Source organism: Marmota monax, unplaced genomic scaffold (genome assembly GCF_021218885.2).
Source record: "Marmota monax isolate L192 unplaced genomic scaffold, Marmota_monax_Labrador192_F-V1.1 WCK01_AAM20220418_F8-fsc00003, whole genome shotgun sequence".
NCBI classification, from domain to species: Eukaryota; Metazoa; Chordata; class Mammalia; order Rodentia; family Sciuridae; genus Marmota; species Marmota monax.
In genome coordinates, this window is record NW_026694084.1 from 3,905,397 (window position 1) to 3,925,376 (window position 19,980).

The 19,980-nt window shown below is 37.2% G+C and overlaps 1 protein-coding gene and 1 pseudogene across 5 annotated transcripts in view; both read left to right on the forward strand.

Moving 5' to 3' along the window:
* Esrp1 (epithelial splicing regulatory protein 1) overlaps nt 1–19,980 on the forward strand; it is a 58,577-nt gene that overhangs the window by 5,962 nt on the left and 32,635 nt on the right. For all 5 annotated transcript variants that reach the window (XM_046464646.2, XM_046464647.2, XM_046464644.2 and 2 more), the window contains exons 5-10: nt 13,778–13,876; nt 14,005–14,059; nt 15,418–15,528; nt 15,656–15,788; nt 15,880–15,922; nt 18,447–18,748. In XM_046464646.2, coding sequence (XP_046320602.1) covers nt 13,778–13,876; nt 14,005–14,059; nt 15,418–15,528; nt 15,656–15,788; nt 15,880–15,922; nt 18,447–18,748 — 743 coding nt within the window. The remainder of the gene's footprint in view (nt 1–13,777; nt 13,877–14,004; nt 14,060–15,417; nt 15,529–15,655; nt 15,789–15,879; nt 15,923–18,446; nt 18,749–19,980) is intronic.
* Nucleotides 8,956–13,769, forward strand: LOC131424958 (small ribosomal subunit protein eS12-like; annotated as a pseudogene).

The window sequence follows — 19,980 nt, forward strand, 5'->3', positions numbered from 1 at the left end:
TCCAAGAAAACAAAAAATGCAATTTGAAAAACTTCTAAATGTTTTAAACTTCATCAGTGTATGAATGATATTGTCTGGTCCAACATTTATATACTGTACTAGGAGGAACTTACAGTATACTTATATTAATCTTTCAGAGTAGTTATAATTAAATGAATTTGATCAGTTGCATGGACTTAGACATGGATTTTTGTGAAGGTGATTGCATCTAAAATAAGGTTCAGTTACAGATGATGGTATTTTCTGGGTGAGGGGTGTGATGAGTTGGAGGAGAATGTGAAGACTTTGCTGTCTTTGATGCAAACGGCAAGGCTACTTGATCTTGCTTATCTGGTCTTAGGGTTTATCTTGTTCTTTGGAATGGATAACTTTATTAAGAATGGGTGTATGTACTTTACAAACTGCAGTTCATTGATTTCCTCTTTTAATCTCCCCTCAGTTTCTCAAATACATACAAGATTATGGTGGTTATGATGCATCTTTGGTGATAAAATAGGGTCATTGTCCCCCAAATCTTTATTTATCAAGGGAGTATATTTAATGCATTATATATTATAAAAGTAAGTTTTTGTAATCATAAATTTTGAAGTTTATGAATGACCCATTATCTTTCATCTAGTAAGTCTTTAAAGTGTTAACTAATAAGCAGTCATGTGCTAATATATCAAATGAAAACTGAATAATAGGTTAGACTACTCCCCCAGAGCACTGAGAATCATTATAAAGTCAAATCTGTTATTTTTAGGAACTTGGCAGTTGTAGATTTTTTTGTTTTTGTTTGTACTAGGAATTGAACCTAGAGGTGCTTACTGCTGAGCTACATGCCTAGACATTTTTATTTTTATTTTGAGACAGGGTCTTGCTAAGTTCCTGAGGCTGGCCTTGAACTTGCAATCTTTCTGCCTCGGCCTCCACTGGGATTACAGCCATGGGCCACCATGCCCAGCTGTAGAGGCTTATTCTTAAACCTTCTCATTCATTTTCAAGAGCTGAAGCCTGCTGTTTGTTGTATTGGTTAGGGCCTCCTACCCTTATGATCTCATTTAACCTTGTCTCCTGAAAACCCTCTTCTTTAGATTCAGTCCCATTGGGAGTTAGGGCTTAAGATATACATTTTGGGTGTGCTTAGAATATGCTAAACTATTTGATACCCTAGTATCTAGAATAAAAGTATCTAGAACAAATATCAGGGGTGTGGGTGTAGCTCAGTGGCAGAATATGTGCTTAATATGGTCAAGGTTCTTTTCATCCCCAGTGAGCATGTGCGTGCTTGTACATACACGCTCACAACCATCGGGAGATGAGAGAATTTTGAAAAGTCTTAATTTTGGGCTGGGGATGTGGCTCAAGCCGTAGCGCGTTCGCCTGGCATACGTGCGGCCTGGGTTCGATCTTCAGCACCACATACAAAGATGTTGTGTCCGCCGAAAACTAAAAAATAAATATTAACAAATTCTTAAAAAAAAAAAAAAAAAGAAAAGTCTTAATTTTTTAAAAATATGACAATTTCAGTAGGTATAGGCAGTATTTAAGATTTCTCTCCAACGATTGTTTCCTCTTAAAAAACAAAACAAAACAATTTGTGGGTTTTTTGTTTGTTTGTTTGTTTGTTGGCTGGGAGGGGTTTGCTGCTAGAGATTGAACCCAAGACCTCACACATACAGGCAAGCACTCTAGCACAGAGCCACACCCCCCAGCCCTCCGTTTCTTCTTAAAGAAAATATTTTCCTAGAGATTATAGATCAATTTACTAGTAAAAATGTCCACAATTACAAATAGGGGCTTCTTAGGAGTTTCTTTTCTATCATTTCTTTTAGTTCTAGTTCTATGAGCATACATTGGCAGTTTTTTTCAATGCTATACAGATGAAAATCAGAAATATTTGGCTACAGTAAAGAGCTTAATTGTGAATAAAGCTAAGTTGGGTTCTATTTTCATGAGCATTGAAACTGAAATTTGAGGCAGACTTTCATGACCATGCATTCATTGAAATGACAAGATTTTATATTTCTTTAAAAATAACTTTTTTAGGGGAATGATATTGGCCAAATTATATTGTGTATCGTGTACGCGTACGAATATGTAACAACATCCCATCAGTGTGTACAACTAAAATGCACCAGTTAAAAATCAGGAAAGGGGCTTGGATTGTGTCTCGGGGTAGAGTGCTTGCTTGCTTAGCATGTGTGAGGCACTGGGTTCAATTATCAGCACCACATAAAAATAAATAAAACAAAGGTATTGTCCATCTGGGAGATTTTTTTAAAATAACTTTTTTATAGATTAGTGTCTTTTAACTTAAATTGAATCTTGGGTTTATAGTTTTATTACCAACTAACAAGTAGATTTTAATCTTAATCGTAATTTTTTTCCCCCTATAGTGGCAATTGAACCCAAGAGTACCCTACCAACACTGGGCTACCCCCCAACTACTTTTTTTTTTTTTTTTTTGAGACAGACTTACTAAGTTGTAATCCTCCTGCCTCAGCCTCTGATATTGCTGAGATTATAGGTGTGTGCCTAGTTAATAGCATTTTTAGACTGTTTAGTGTTATATTTTCGTGTTTATTTTCCACTTATCAAAACATTTAAGATTAGATGGGCACGTGGTACATGCCTGTAATTCTACTGCTCAAGAGGCTAACAGTTTGAGGCCAATCTCCACAATTAGACCCTGTCTCAAAATAAAAAGGATTAGGGGTATAGCTCAGAGGTAGAGCACTTGTCTAGCATTTGCAAGGCTTTGTATTTGATTTCTGGTACTGGGGGTGAAATTCAACCTTTCTTAGCAATTTTTTTTTCATTGCTGCTATGATCAATTATCATAAGATTCTTATTCAGAGAAATCAATATTTTCCTGATGAGGCCACCAGAACAATTTTTGAGGTCAAAAGCAATCACATTAAGTCTGCCTATCAACTGTGCTCATCTATGCAAAGAGTTTTGCAAAACTCTGCAAGAGTTTTATTCTTTCAGGCCACTAAGCCATTTTCCTTGCTAATGTGGAAATGACCCTGAATTTTGAAACAAAGCTAGTCAATGAATGTCCTTGATGACTTTGCCAAGTAGATGGAGAGTCATTTACTCCTGTTAGATTACCTCTTCCAGGTAAACCAGTGGTGGAGGAAGAGAGGCTTCTGCCAATACTGCGAAAGGAGCAATTAAGAAAACTTGCACGTTTATATGTTTGTATGATTTATCTTGTGGAATCTTTTAATTTTTCACTAATGTGTTGGTGCTGGTGATTGAACCCATGACTTGTGCATGTGAGGCAGGCAGTCTACCAACTGAGCTATATCCCCAGCCCCCAGTCTGTATTCTTGTTTTGTGTTTTTAGATAAAAGTGAAGAAATATTGATTTGTTTGGAACCTCAGTGGCTTTACAGTACTGTTAATATTTTTTTTTTTAAGGAGTGCAGTTTTAGATTCAGAGCAAATGGAACAGAATGTATAGTGTTCCTGTAAGACCCTTGCTTTCTCCCTCACTCACCCAAACCCTCATACCTTCCTTCCATGTCTCCTCCCTCCCTGTCAACATGCTGTACCAGAGTGATACATTTGTTAAAATAGATGACTATACTTGACATTATCATCTAAAGTCCATAGTTTACATTAAAGTTCACATTTGATGGTGTGTATTTCTTGGGTTTTGACAAATGTTTTTATACTGATGTGTATCCATCATTGTATATGATAATGCGTTGTAGTATGAGCATGGTATAGAAAAACTTCATTGTACTTTCTGTTTCACCTGTTCATTCCTCCCACTAACCTTTATACTATCTCTGTAGTTTTACCATTTCCAGGATATCACATAATTGGAATCGAATAGTATGTAGCCTTTTAAGATGGACTTTTTCTTATACCTAATGATATATACTTAAGGTTCCTCCATGTGTTTTCTCGGATTGATCATTCTTTTCTTTTTAGTGCTGCATAATATTCCATTGTCTCTATGTACCACAGTTTGTTTATTCACTCTCCTATTGAATGACAACTTTGTTATTTCCAAGTTGCTTTATTATGACTAAAGCTGCTGTAAACATCTTTGTACAGATTTTTGTGGGGGCATGTTTTTAATTCATTTGGGTAAGTACCAAGAAGTGTGATTGTTGGATCACATATGTTGAGTGTAATTTTTTATATCTCAAATGTAATGTTCAACACATTTTTGTAAGAGAAAGCAATGAAACCATGAATTTTTTTAAAATGTAGAACTTCATTATGCAGCATTTCTAGGTGTTTATAGATAATGAAAAAATATTTTTAGGCAAGTGCTCTAGCACCAAGCTTCACTCTCAGCCCCAGTGTTGTTATTCTCTAATGTTAGAGGAAACTAAAGAAAAAGGTGTAGTCACAGAATCTGAGCTCTCTTGGACCAGAGAGGCCCTGCCACTGTGCCTTCTCCAAGCCTCACTTTTATCTTGGTATTCCCAGTTGAAAACTATGGAAGTGTGAAAGTATGGCCACTTTAATAAAAGAAGGTTTGGGGAATTTCTTGAATGCAGTTTTGGTTCTTATTTTAGCAGTTCTTTCCCTCTTTGTATTTGTTCCAAAAGCTATTTCTGATGTTGGTGTTAGGCTTCCGAGTTGTTCCAGTTGCAGCTGTGCTGCCTGCTTCTTAATTGTGCAATCCCAGTTGAGAAGACCTTATCTACAGGTAAACTGTAGATTGCATTTGGTAAGCTTCATTTAATCAGGTGAGGTGGTGAGAGTTTGACAGGGTAGTGCTTCTGTGATTTCTCCTCCTCCTCTTCCACTTCTCCTCCTTTACCTCCTTCCTCCTCCTTCATTTTTTTCTTTTAAGAAATTATCTTAGCTCCCTTGGAGAAATTAATACTAGTTTAGTTGCTCCTATGGAAAAAGACATTTTGATTATGGTGCTGTTTGTGCAAGTGACTTTTATTTATTTTTAAAAAGTAATTTTGGAGTTTCCTCACTAAAATGCTGGAATTACTTCCTGATTTCTTTACCTGTTTTTAGTTTCCTTATTCATGAACTGATTTATTCTCATTACCATTGTGTTTACTTCAATTTTCTAAGCCTTTATTAAGATCTTAACTCTTAATGAAATATAGAAAGGAACGATCAGGGTTGGGGTTATAGATCAGTGATGTAATATAGCTCAGTGGTACTGCATGTGCTTATTAGCCTGTGTGAGGTTGTGGCTTCAGTTTCCCACAACCCCGCCCCTCCCCCCCACACACACAAAGAAAAGCTATCATATTTTTCTTTAAGAGCCTCACAATAGCCCAACATTGGGGGTAGGGGGTATTACCCTCATTTTATAGCTGGGAAAACCAAGGCTTAGAATTTTTTTTTTTTTTTAATCTTAAGTTAGATGCTCCAGCATCTATCTAATGCTCAGAAATCCTACTCATTAATAAGAAAGTAAAAGTCTAAAATCTATAAAGATCTTTTTTTTTTTTTTTTTTTTTTTTTGATACTTAGGTGATCTCTCTTCTAAAAATCTCTTTAAATTTATATTTTCCTGAGCACATACAGCCAAGCCATTTGACAGTAAAGTGAAGTTTATTTTGTAAAGTTTCTGTTCTGCTGTTGGGTATTGCATCCATGCATGTTGTTTGCCATAATTATCAAATACCATTTCACTAGTTCAGCTTCCTGTTGTCAGAATTAAAAAAAAAAAAAAAAAAAAGACTAAACCACTCCTGCCTGCAGTCCATAGGTTAGTGGAGTGTGTGTGTGTGTTTTACTATTTCTTAATGGGTTTAAAGGATTTGGAAATGTGCACATAGGAGTGCTCTAGCAGAGTGATATTGGCCTGTTTTCCCCATAGATGAAAAATTGAAATGGGGTAAATAGCCTCAATAGCATAGTGGTTAAGAACACTCTCTGGAGTGAGATTTACTGTGGTCAATTTATTTGCACTTGGCAGACTCAGTTTCCTGAATTAAAATGGAAAGACTGTTAGGAGGAGTGTGGGATAGTGTGTGAACCACACCTATCAGCCAGTGCCTTCCGCCCCACACTCCACAGTGTTGACTGCGAGCACATCACTAGGTGGCTGGGTGTCTCAGATGAAAATATCTGGGGTTTTTGAAAAGTACTTCCTTATGTATTTAAAACCTTATTTTAACTTATTCTGCACTTATTTTTTAACCTCAGGTGAGAGTGGATATAGAACTTTCAAAGCATCAGCTACATGTTAGTACAGGTAAACTTCAAGGTTAGTTTGGCTTTTTCCTTTGTAAAATATTGTGTAAATGTGGCTCATTCTACACTTGGGTACTTATTTGTTCTGATTAATTGAACTGCGCCATTGTAGTTGTATAGACCTTCATTGCTCTGTTTAAAAGCCAAAGGGAAGCACTGAATTTTCTTTGTCCTTCTCTTCATATGAAAGAGATTTAAAATGTCCCCAAGTGTACAGTTAAGCTGTGCTGGTAATTGACCTTGTTAGCTGGAGGGAAAAAAGAATTATCTTTGGCATCACATCAGCATGATCTGAGCCAAACCAGCAAATGCGTTGGCTTGTGGTCTGTGATAAATTGACTATAGAAATACTGTATGTTTAATTATAAAATAATATTTTTTACTTTTAAAATGTGAGTTTGGTGATTCTAGTATAACATGGTTTTGTTTGTTTGTTTTATGGTGCTGGGGATTGAACCCAGGGCCTTATGCATGTGAGGCAAGCACTCTACCAGTTGAGCTATATCCCCAGCCCATAATATTGTTTTTTAAGTTGAATTGCTACTACAGCATTTAAAAAAATTTTATTTGTTCTTTTTAGATATACATGACAGTATTTTTAAAAAATACTTTTTACTTATCAGTGGATCTTGTATTTATTTGTATGTGGTGCTGAGGATCGAACCCAGGGCCTCACACATGCCAGGTAAATGCTCTACCACTGAGCCATGATTTTAACCCAATTTTTTTTTTTTTTTTTTTTTGAAATAAGCTTTAGAAGATTCATTTTGTCATCATGAAGTCTCCTTTTTCTAATTGGTTTATCCTATGTAAATGTCTTCTAAATTTTTTTTTTTGTCTCCATTCCTTTAACTTCTATCTTCATCTTATATCTTCTGGGGTGTACTTGGTCTGTTGGGTAGGTTTGAGATTCTTTCATGTGGTTTTTCATTATGATGTCTACTGGAAGTAGTATTTGTTAGTAGGGATCTTATTATTTTTCCTCCAAATAAGTTTCTGAGAAATGAAATTAAAAGTAAGGTTGTAGAGTTTCTTCCCAGCATTTTATTGCTGCTATATCAGATTTTGTTATTGTGGCTCCTTGTTTGCTTTTCAGTGGCTTCTGTTATGTGTGAAAAATTCTGTTATGCTGAGGATTGAACCCAGGACCATGTGCATGATAGGCAAGCACTCTAGCACTGACCTGCACCCCTGAGCTTCTTCAGTGGCATTTGTGATTTGTTTCTTTCAGAGCTCACTTTAATGTAAAACTGATTGGGCCTGTAGCTCAGTGGTAGTGCATGAACTTAGCATGCATGAGGCTCTGGGTTCAATCCCCAGCACCAAAAAGAGGAGGCATGGGGAGTAGATTGTATATTGAACCTGTTTTTTATTTATTTATTTTTTTTATTTAAAAAAAATTTTTTTTAGTTGTAGATGGATACAACAACTTTATTTCTTTATTTTTATGTGGTGCTGAGGATCAAACCCAGTGCCTTCCACATGTGAAGCAAGCACGCTACCCCTGAGCTACAGCCCCAGTCCTTGAACCTATTTTTTAACTTATACAATTCATTTCAGGATAGATATCATTTTATTCTTCCCTTATTTTCCTTCATATGCTTGTAGGAAATTCAGTTCTTGGATTTTTGCTTGATTTTTCTCTTGCTGTGTTTATTGGTTCACTGCTCCTTTGTTAATTGCCGTAGGTTTTTAAATATGACTGGCAACATAGGTAATTGTGTTATACTATAAACAAAAAATAAAACCGGGCTGGGGAGGTAGCTCAATGGTAGAGAGCTTGCCATGGGTTCAATTCCTAGTGCAGCAACAAAGAGAAAGAAAGAAGGGAAGGACAGAAGAAAGTAAAGAAGGAATGTTAAAAACTTGTCTTTTGAGGGGCCTGTGGCAGGGAAAATTTTGCTTTGAGATAGAATTTCAAGTTAGTATGTAAATATGTGCTTACCATTATTTGTTCCAGAACTAATATTTTATGTGTGTGGTTCTCAGATACAGACCAAAAACTTACTTTAAAAATGATGTCATTTACAAGTGAAAACTGGGTGTTTCAAAAGCAAATGTGTCCGTTTTCAGGTAGTCTGGAAATAACTTTTCTTTTGAGTAGATAAGCTAGTATTAATGAACTCGGTTCAGCTTCTTTCTCTGAATTATACCATCAGCTAATGTTAAATGTTGAGTTAAATTCTCGGTCAATTTCACTAAGGGTGACACTAAGGAAAGCATTCCTCCTGTTCAGATATCATTCGAGTCCCTGACTTCCCTAACCTAGATAAGTGTAGCACTTCACTCAATTGTAGCTGAGATGTTAGTTTTGTTCCCACCCTCCCTGGCTGTACCCTTCCTCATTCCCTTGTGGCAGTTCTCCTTTGTAAAGCTGGCTTAGCCTGTTTGTGCTGTTGTAGCTGCCTCAAGGGCAGAATGAGTAAGTTGCATGACGAGCCATAAATCAGGAGGCACAGACTCATCTTTTCTTCCCTCAAGATCAGTCGTGCAGCAAGTAATTCAATATATAACTATAAATTGATAGGGAGAAAGAATTGGTAATAAAAAAATTCTTAAAAAGAATACTCCCCTACTATTTATTTTTTTGTGTTCAATTCTTGTAAGTATCGACTGAACTTCCTGAGAGAGAGAGAGAGAGAGAGAGAGAGAGTGAGTGTGTGTGTGTGTGTGTGTGTGTGTGTGTGTGTGTGTGTAAGGAGGTGGTTTGGGTATGCAGCAGGTTGGATGACTTTTAACAGTCGTTAGCAGCTTAAAGCTGCAGATCTTCTCTGTGTGTGCTGGCTCAACGGGAAACATGTTGGTGCATGTTACATAGAACCCTATTAGCCAAGTGTCAACAATATATTCTTAATTAAAAAGGAGAATTCAGTGAAAAGATTCTTCAGCTACTGATCTATTTGAACAGAGAGGAGAGAGGAGACTTTACGTTTTTGCTTTTGATCTCTATCTCCTTCAGTTGGCCTTTACCTATACATTTAAAAAGATCTTTACAAAGTGTGGCTCAAAACAAGTTAAGCAGAGCTTCTTAGCTTGGTGCAGGGAATTATGTACACAGTCAAACCTGGGCTGTGTTAGTTTCAGTTCCATTGCCTGCTAGCTGGGTGACTGAGTTGTGGAACATCTCTGAATCTTTGTTTCTTCATCTTCTTGGTTTTACTATAACCTACTTGGTAGGATTATTGTGAAAATCAGAAGACCTAGGTGGTCCAAACAAAATGATATTTAATAAATGCCATCATTTATGGTAGTACATTCCTAAGAGCTGTAGAGTAGTTAGAGGTCAGAGGAAGGCAGGGCCCCAGATTCAGGAGATGTATAATATAATTGAGGAGAGTAATTTATTACAGGGGAAGCATCCAATGGACTCTTCAATTGGTGGTTGTGGCCTAGAGTAGTTAGTAGTAATAGCTTTGGTGCTATATGGCAGTTACTCATGGTCTGATTTGATTGGAGGATTAAAAGGATAAAAGTGCTTTATGGGGGAGTCTCTTGAGCAGAGGTTAGGTACCTCTCTTTTATGGAAGAGATTAAAGAGTAATTTGAATGGAATATCTTTGCATTCCTATTTCTCTAAATCTAAATCTAGCCCCAGTGTTCTGTTCTGGGGGATAAAGTCATGATGTGATAAACATTCCTGTGGTGGTCTCTGTATTAGCCATCTTTTGGCAACCTGCATTCCTGTAGCTCAGAGGTCAGTAAGCTTTTTCTTTGAAGGGCCAGAGATAATATTTTGGGGTTGGTGGACTGCATATGGCCTCTGCAAATATTCTTTCTGTAATCCTTTAAAAATATGAACTCCGTTCTTTTTTTTTTTTTTTGTACTATTTTTTTATTTGTTTTAATTAGTTACACATGACAGTACAATGACCTTGCGTTCTTTGTTTTTAATTGCACAAAACCATGCTGAGGACCGAGGATGGTCTCTGCTGTCAGTGGGTGCTTTTCTTCCAGGTTCCCCAGGGTGCAGCTGATCTCCCCATTTTTTAAAATAACCTTTTATTTATTTATTTATTTATTTTTTAATGTGGTGCTGAGGATCGAACCCAGTGCCTCAGATGTTCTAGGCAAGCACTCTACCACTGAATCACAATACCAGCCCCTGATTTTGACATAGTATCAGCCTGGGCTTTAGGCAGTGTTTCCTGTGCCAGTTTTCTTAAAATCACTGTCTAATGATTGTCTCTTACGTTGTCAGGTCCATTGATGGTGTGGGGTAAAACTGGAACTATTGAAAACTGTTAATTTACACTAGTGGTTCTCACCCTGGTGTGATTTCCCCCCGCCCCCCAACTGGAGACACTTTTAGTTGTCATAACTCAAATATAGGAGTAGAAGCCAACGTGCTGCTAAAAATCCTATAGTACACGATAAGTCTCTTCTTCCAACAAAGAATGCAAAATAAGTGCTAAGAGAAACATGGCTTACATCGCAGGGTTATATCCATTTCTTGGGTAGTTTTTGCTCCATCATAGGCCTGATTGAAACATTAGAACTATGGGGTTCCAGACTGCTCTTTGGTACGAGAGTCCATATGATAATGATAGTCTTGACTAGTCTTTCTTAAAAAGTTCTGGAAGGATTCCTATTGTCTTATCTCCCCAGAAAAAAATTTAGGACAGCTATCTCCCAAAGTATCTTTTTTTTTTTTTGGTGCTGGGGATTGAACCCATGGCCTTGTGCATGTGAGGAAAGCACTCTACCAACTGAGCCACATCCCCAGCTCTTCTCCCAAAGTATCTTTATCCTTTAGCTCTAGTTTTTCTGTCTTATCACAATCTTTGAAAATGGCACTGGATTAGTAAAAATTTTTTGATATCCTCTTCACATAATCAATGATTCCAATCAGTTGTCTTTGGTTTGTTGCTTGAACATCTCCTGAAAAGATAGTTTCAAATCTGTAAGTGGGCAGTATATCTATTTTGTCATTAGTTGATGTCAAGGGCAAGGGGGGTGGGATGCAGACATGATCTATCATTTTAGCTTGATTCTTACCCTGTGAGATATACTAATAGCCATATGGTGAGTTCAGAGTTTTCAATCATGAATGTCTGATCTTGAATTATAAAAGTAGTCACTGTGGCTGGGCAAGGTGTCACATGAGTGTAATCCCAGTGACTCCTGTGGTTGATGCAGGAGGATCAAAAGTTCAAAGCCAGTCTCAGCAACTTAGCAAGGCTCTAAACAACTTAGACCCTATCTCAAAATAAAACATTAAAAGGGCTGGGAATGTGGCTCTGTGGTTAAGCGCCCCTGAGTTCAATCATGCTTCCAAAAAAAAAAAAAAAAAAAAAAGGTAGTCACTGTGGGTTCTAGGAAGAAGGGAGAGGGCATCTTTTATTATTAAATACATGCTTTATGCCATGGGCTTGTTTTATCTCATTTAATCTTCACAAAGAGCCCAGGGAGGTAAAGATTATCACAGCTTTGGCTTTTGAGATAAAGTTTAGTGGGGTTAAGTAATTTGCCAGGAACATATGGCTGCTTTTCGGCATATGGTATATTTAACTGCGGAGAGATGGGACCAGCTGAGGGACAACACAAAAATGAGTTTGCCTACCTTTGTTGGGAAGCAATGTCTCTTTACTGGAAAGGAAGGAGGAAGCTGGGTTGAAATGGAAAGTGGTTTAAAATTATGAATGGAAAAGGATATGGCTTACTGAATTAACTCTGCAGATTACCTGCTGTACTTCTTAGGAATTCTAGGTGAGAGCTCTCTGAATTGATATCTATCCTCTGAATTTGCACTAAATAGTACATGAGGACACTTTCTTCACATTGGTCTTCATTTTTATAAGCTTATTTTAAAATACTAGTTAGAAAACGGTATAAAATAAGGCAAATGTTCTAGTAACCACCATTCAGGTGTTTGTTTTCTTTTTTCCTTTTACTTTTTGTGCTGCTGGGAATTCAATCCAGGACCTTGAGCCTGCTACCACTGAGCCATATCCCCAGCTGTTTTTATTTTGAACGCTGAAGAAAAGATACAGCCCCATAGTGTTATCTTTGTGCTTTATATTACACTACAAAATTCAAATTTAGACAAAGTGTGACTATAGTATTGAAACTTAAAAGAAATTAAAAATTCCAGCCAGTATAGCAGTGTATGCCTGTAATCTCAGCTACTCAGAGGCTGAGGCAGGAGGATCACAAGTTTGAAGCTAAATGGATAACTTAGCAAGTGGTAGAGCACTTGCTCTGAACATGCTGGAGGCTTAAGGTTTAGTCCCCAGCACAACTCACACATACAGAAAAGAAAAAAGGAACAAAGAAAGAGACATTGCAATGATTGTTAGTTTTGTAAGGTAACTATTTTGATGGAGGTACATGCTGGTTTTAGAGTCTACAGACATTGTCAAGATCCATATTGAAGCTAGGTACAGTGGTGTGCTCCTAAATTCCTAGCACTCAAGAAACTGAGGAACACTCGAGCCTAGGAGTTGGAGACCACAAGCCTGGGCAATGTAGCCAGACTCTGTCTCAAAAGAGAAAGACATTTTTCCTGCCGTTGCTGAGTAGTGCAGAGGCTCCGGTGTGTTCAAGATTGGGCTTCATCTGTAACCCACTGCCATGGCTCAGGAAAGAATAGTTGCTGGAAGTGTAACGGACATTAATACTGCTTTACAAGAGGTGCTGAAGTTCATCCTCAACTGTGTTGGTCTCAAAGGTGGAATTTGCAAAGCCATCAAAACCTTAGACAAGCACCAAGCCCATCTTTGTGTGCTTGCATTCAACTTTAATGAGCCTGTGTGTGTCAGATTGGTGGAGGCCCTTTATGCTGAGCACCAAATCAACTTGATTAAGGTCAATGACAAGAAACTAGGAGAATGGGTAGGGCTCTGTAAAATTGACTGAGAGCAAACCCCATAAAGTGGTTGGGTACAGTTGTGTAGTGGTTGAAGACTACGGCAAGGAGTCTTAGGCCAAGGATGTCATTGAAGAGTACTTCAAATGCAAGAAATGAGCAAATAAAATATTTTTGGTTCACACACACACACACACACACAGAATCATATTGGTCATTGTTGGCTCTGAGTGCTTAAATTGCTTCTGAAATTTACTCTCCAGGTACTAGCATTTGCTACTGTCAAAGATGGGATGCCCCAGAGGGCTCTAAAAGTATTTTAGAAGACAAGTATGAGTAAAAGTGTCATTGGTAATCTGAAGTGTCCTCTCAAACATTATGCTGAGATCATTTAATATCTCATGGCCTTTATTGACATAACTATGTCATAAAGTCAGCGTGGTCACTACCATGTATGTGCCATTGAGATAGATAGAATAAAGGATTCTAATTAACTTAGTTGTACACTTTATCATTTGAAACTCAAACTATAGGAGTAAGCATTCATCTATTTCTGTTACCTAAATAAACAACTTTTATTACTGGTGATACCATAGGACACAACGTTTTTGACTTTCATCCAAGAAGACAATTCAAGAGTTTTAAGAAGTATGGTTGAAGTCCCAAATGATGGGAAGAAGCCATCCTGAGATTTTTAAAGAATTTTACCTGGACTTTTGACTCTTGAGTTTAACTTTGATTTGGTAGCAACCTCATTTTACCTCTCCAAAATGTTTCCTTAACTTAATCTCCCAGGTTTAAACTTTGAGAAGAATAGTTCAGTCTCCCGTTATGGAGCCTCTCAAGTTGAAGATATGGGGAATATAATTTTAGCAATGATTTCAGAGCCTTATAGTAAGTATCAACTGTTATAATTCCAAGGATTTTGTCCCAACATCTTTCCCTCAACTCTGATTTTCAATTTCTTCCCACAGTTTTGTTTCTGATAGCTAAAATGATGAGTTGTATGTTGTCATTTTCAGATCACAGGTTTTCAGATCCAGAGAGAGTAAACTACAAATTTGAAAGTGGCACTTGGTAAGTAGGTGAATACCATTCATTTGAAATATTTTACTTGGTCTTATTCATATTGTAATATTTAACTCCCTTTATATATCTTAGTAAATTTACTTAACTTTTTGGCTATCATTTTGTGTTATTTGGTCATTTACTACTGGATGTTGAGATTCAATTTGTATTTATTTATTTACTTATAAATGTTTCAGAACTTTTATTTATCTTTTTATGTGGTGCTAAGGATTGAACCCAGTGCCTCACATGTGCTAGGCAGACACTCTGCCACTGAGCTGTGTAGCCCTAGCCCATGGGATTACAATTTAATGAAATATTGACTACTTCAGTCAATGACTGAAGAACATCTTGTATTTTTTATCTGATTTTTATTTTAGTCTCTTTTTATCTGTCCATCATCTTTGGAAAACTTACAAAGAAAAAAATAATAGGCTTTAAAAGAGTTCGCAACTTATACTGAGATTAGTTTTAAGTATATTCTGTCAGCTTCTACTTTAAAGCAAAGGAGGTAACTTGGGAGGAGTACACAGTGGTGATATCTCTGTGATCACAGGTGGACCTGGTTGAGTTTGTGACTCATTGTAGTCAATTGTATGTGATTGGTGCCTGATGTGAATAGAAACTTCTGGCACTTTTGTCCGTGGAGAGATTTTGAAGCCTATTTAGTTTGTGGAGAAAGTGACTCATGAGGAGAATGTCCTAGGATTACTGAAAATATGAACATGAGAAGGACAGAACATCAAAAGGTGTTAAAATGTATAAGAGGTGATTTGCAAATGACTCATCAAGGTGTGGGGATTCCCAACTGTTTCCATAAACACCCTGTGATGACTCTCTGGTTTGATAGGGAGATATTTTAATGGAAGACTTCTGACCACATACATACATTCCTGATGTGGGTTAATTGGCAGCTATGTGTTGATCCTAAATTTTGCTGCCAAACCGGATTTAACCCTCCCTTGTGTACTGGCTACATCCAAGAATGAATTTGAGTCTATCTTTCATGGTTCGATGCCAGGCCATGAGGGTATAAGAAGAACTTTGTTTCCTGTGTTTTGATTCGGGTCACTTTGAGTTTATGGCAGGCAAGTAGCTGATACATAGATGGCTTGCTGGAGAAGCTAGTTGTACTAGACCTACATAGGCATCCCATCTTTCTATAAGTGAACCCCCCCCCCCCAAAGAATACTTTCAACTGTACCCACAACATTTTTAAGTTTATAAGAAAAATATATCAGGCAATATTGAAAGTCTGTCTGAACTCAAATAAGACCTCATGTGTAGGCAAATTGTCTTGCAGGGAGAAATAGATATCAGACTTGTAATCATTAATTATGCAACCTGAACTTTTGCTTCATCCACAGCAGCAAGATGGAACTTATTGATGATAACACTGTAGTCAGGGCACGAGGTTTACCATGGCAGTCTTCAGATCAAGATATTGCAAGATTCTTCAAAGGACTCAATATTGCCAAGTTGGTTTTCTTTAATCTCTATTTTACAAAATAATCCCAAAGGGATATTAGGTTTCCTATTCTTTTCTCCTCACTTTTTTTTATTCCCTACATGCCATTTGTTTTATTTATTTGTTTTTTTTCAAAGGGGAGGTGCAGCACTTTGTCTGAATGCTCAGGGTCGAAGGAATGGAGAAGCTCTGGTTAGGTTTGTAAGTGAGGAGCACAGAGATCTAGCACTGCAGAGGCACAAACATCACATGGGGACCCGGTACATTGAGGTATGTCCTCAAGCTGAGACCCTTGATTTCTTGAATGAGTATAAATATAGTATGGGAGATTCAAACTGTATGTTAACTTCTCTTTTCTTAGGTTTACAAAGCAACAGGTGAAGATTTTCTTAAAATTGCTGGTGGTAAGTGCCTTTGGCTAATAAGAATCTAAAGTTTTGCATTTAGACTGAGAATCGATAAATAGGAAATGAATGGTTTTCATTTCCCAATGAAATATATGGGAAGTGATTTTTGTAAGTAGAAAGAAGAAACTTTGAACAGTATCAGTGAATTTAATGTGTAATTACTCTTACCTTAACACTTGAGCTAACCTACACTAGTTAAATATCCATTTAAAATAATACTGTACAAAGATAAAAGGATTACATAAAGTTGTATTTGTTTTCAAATGAGTCCAAAACCTGTTTTCAAAGAGCCATGCTGTAATACCTAGGTTTGTTGCATATCTACTTCTAGTGTTTTCTCTGTTACTTAATTCATCATTGACCACTTACATTATCATTCCCTGGTATTTTTGTAAATACATATCATTTACAGTAATACAGTCAGAGAAGGGAACAGATGTGGTCTTTATCTGCTGGGACCTCTTTATCTCTGGGAACTTGCTAAGTTCCTCAGTGGTTCATAACTTCAAAACTTATAAGTAACAGCTGCACAAAAATATTAACCAATTTGTCCTTTTTCTTTCTTTCTTATGTATACATCTATTTTGTGATTTCTTTCTTTTTTTTTTTTAGACTTGGTACTGGAGATTGAACCAGAGGTGCTTTACCACTAAGCTACACCCCAGTCCTTTTTTCTTTTTATATTGCGACAGTGTCTTGCTAAGTTGCTGAACTGGCATTGAACTTATGATCCTCTGTGTTAGCCTCCCAAGTCACTGTTAAGCCACTCTGTGAATTTCAATTGTTGTGTTATAACTTCCTTTCTTTTAATATATTATGAACACCTTCCTATGTTACTTGATTTCATTTATTAATTGCTACATGGTATTATATGTACCATAACATTTTGAAACATCTTTGTAGCGCTCCTAGAACTTATTTCCAACTATTCACTTTAAGTATGTTACAGTGAATATTTTTTTATCTCTCACTCATTAGGATAAGTATCTTAAAGTAAAATAGCTGAATCTAAGAATTGTGGGCCTTTTAAAAGGAGACCTTTAACACCTGTGCCAATTTGTACTCAGGAACTTTCACTTAAATAAAGAGAACATTAGTATCTTTGCATAACGCAGCACTGGTGGATGTTTTCCAGTTGCAGAACTTGAAGTAACTGCATCCTGTTATAGAAACAAATTGTGCTAATTCTATTCTGGAACTTGCTCTGGGAATGAAACTCAGGGAATGCTCTACAACTGAGCCACATTATCAGCTCTTTCTGCTCTCTATTTTGAGACAGGGTCTTGCTAAGTTGCCCATATTGCCCTTGAATTTGAGATCCTTCTGCCTCAACCTTCCTAGTTGCATCATTGTGCCCAGGCTTGGACTTCTTTAGATAAGCCCTAAAATTCAGGGCTTTATGTTCCAAGGCAGTGTTTGATATAATTTCTTTTTAAAAAAATTTTTTTAAAAATATTTTTTGTTCAGTTTTCAGCAGACACAACATCTTTGTTTGTATGTGGTGCTGAGGATCGAACCGGGCTGCACGCATGCCAGGCGAGCGCGCTACCACTTGAGCCACATCCCCAGCCCAGTGTTTGATATAATTTCAAAGCACTGTTTGATACTGGTTGGGGATAAAATTTATTTGAAAATTGCTGTGGTCTTACCTAGATCCTGGGTTTCTGTGGTAAAGCATTGCAAATTGGAGTTGGCAAAATGAACGTTCATATTTCTGCTCTGGATTTCATTGTATGTGGATGGTATGATAAGAATTCTTTATATATATATATATATATATATATATATATATATATTTTTTTTTTTTTTTTTTTTTTTTTTTTTTTTAGGTGTAGATGGGACACAACACAATGCCTTTATTTTTTATGTGGTGTTGAGGATCGAACCTGGGTCCTGCCCGTGCTAGGGGAGCGCTCTACCACTGAGCCACAATCCCAGCCCTAAAAATTCTCATTAAGGGAAAGCATTACTAGTTGTATGGATTTGAAGGGTGTGCATTTGAGTATTTGTTACAAGGCACTGCTGACACAGGGCACTGCTGTACAAGATTCTCTAGTCTGAGTGGAACACTGACTAGCTGTACCAAATATATTCTCTTTACTCAAATATGTTTGAAACTTTCTTAATAAGAAGTAACCAGGAGCCAGACATTGTGGTGCATGCCTATAATCCTAGTGACTGTGGAGTCTGAGGCAGGAGGATCATGAATTCAAAGCCAGCCTCAGCAAAAGCAAGGAGCTAAGCAACTCAGTGAGACCCTGTCTCTAAATGAAGTACAAAATAGGGCTGGGGATGTGGCTCAGTGGTCAAGTGCCCCTGAGTTCAATCCCCAGTTAAAAAAAAAAAAAAAATGGGGAGGGAGAGAATTCTGATTCTTAGCATATGTCATTATGATGAATTCAGAGAAGCGTTGAGTCTTTGTGATGAATTTGACAATTCCAGTAATCACACCACTTTAAATTTGATGAAGTTGATATTTCAACTGTTTTTCCCCATGCTTTCTAATATTTGTTTTCCCCAGGTACATCCAATGAGGTAGCTCAGTTTCTTTCCAAGGAAAATCAAGTCATTGTCCGCATGCGGGGGCTCCCTTTCACAGCCACAGCTGAAGAAGTGGTGACCTTCTTTGGACAGCATTGCCCCATCACTGGAGGGAAGGAAGGCATCCTCTTTGTTACCTACCCAGATGGCAGGCCAACAGGGGATGCTTTTGTCCTCTTTGCTTGTGAGGAATATGCACAGAATGCGTTGAGGAAGCATAAGGACTTGTTGGGTAAAAGATACATTGAACTCTTCAGGAGCACAGCAGCCGAAGTGCAGCAGGTTGGTCTTTAAGAGTATGCTGGGACCTCTCTATCTTTGGAAACAACCTAATATTACTCTTTGTGGATACTGAAAATATCAGTTATTGAAATAGCCTCATTCCATAATAAAAAGAGAGCCACTGTTTTCTTGCTGTCACACAGAAAACATAATATTTTGTATTTTATTTTATTTTTTTGTATTTTAAAACTACACGTCTTGAAAACTTTCCTTGTTTAAAGATTTTCATCTTTAATATATCTCATTTTGGTGCATATTTTATTTAGAAATTCCTCTTATAAATTTTGGTTGCTTTCTTTTTCTATGAAACATAAACATGCTTGTAAAAATTTCTACAAATTTCTGATTTGTTTCTTTATAACTAGATACAAGTTGTGAGCTTTTAAGATTTTTAATGTCTTGCCAAGTATATTTCCCAAAAGACTTGATTTGTTTTATTTCCTACTGGTGACCTTCTGTCTTTAAAATTTTTCAGAATTCAGAGTTTTTTTTTGTTATTGTTATTTCCAGTTCTAGGAATTTAACCCAGGGGTACTTTACCACTGAGCGATATACCACCAGCCCTTTTTAAGATTTTTATTTTGAGACAGAGTCTCACTAAATTTCTGAGACTGTCTCAAACTTGCAATCCTCCTGCATCAGCCTCCTGTGTAGTTGAGATCACAGGTAGGCACCACCACAATCCATAGCTACATTAGTTTTTGTGTGTATGTGTGTGGTGCTAGGCATCAAACCCAGGGCCTCTCACATGGCTAGCAAACGCTCTACCACTGAGCCACATTCACAGCCCCACTGCATTTATTTTCAATTTTTGTCCTAATGCTTGTGCTGTGTCTGGATTGTCTGTATAATTTTTAAGTCTTCCTTTCTCTTTTTCATGCCATTTCTTTGTGCTGTTTGTCTTTGATTTTATCACCTCTTACCCAGCAATTTAATGGGCATGAGTGCGAAAATTAGTGCACCTTCTGGGGAGGAGTTCATTAATTCTTTTTTATATTCAGTTTATGGATGTTCAAGGCTTTCCTGTTTGTTTCCTAGAAAGCCTCAGGATGCCACAAATGACATTTGCATGAGGACCTGCCTCCTAGTATTAGAATAGTAGTGGGCATATTCTAGGACAAAAATGGACAAGGACTTCGTAATCAAGTTTTGCCTTAGAGCAATTCTTCAAAGTATCTAACCTATCATAATCCATATCAATGGGCTGGGGATGTGGCTCAAGTGGTAGCACG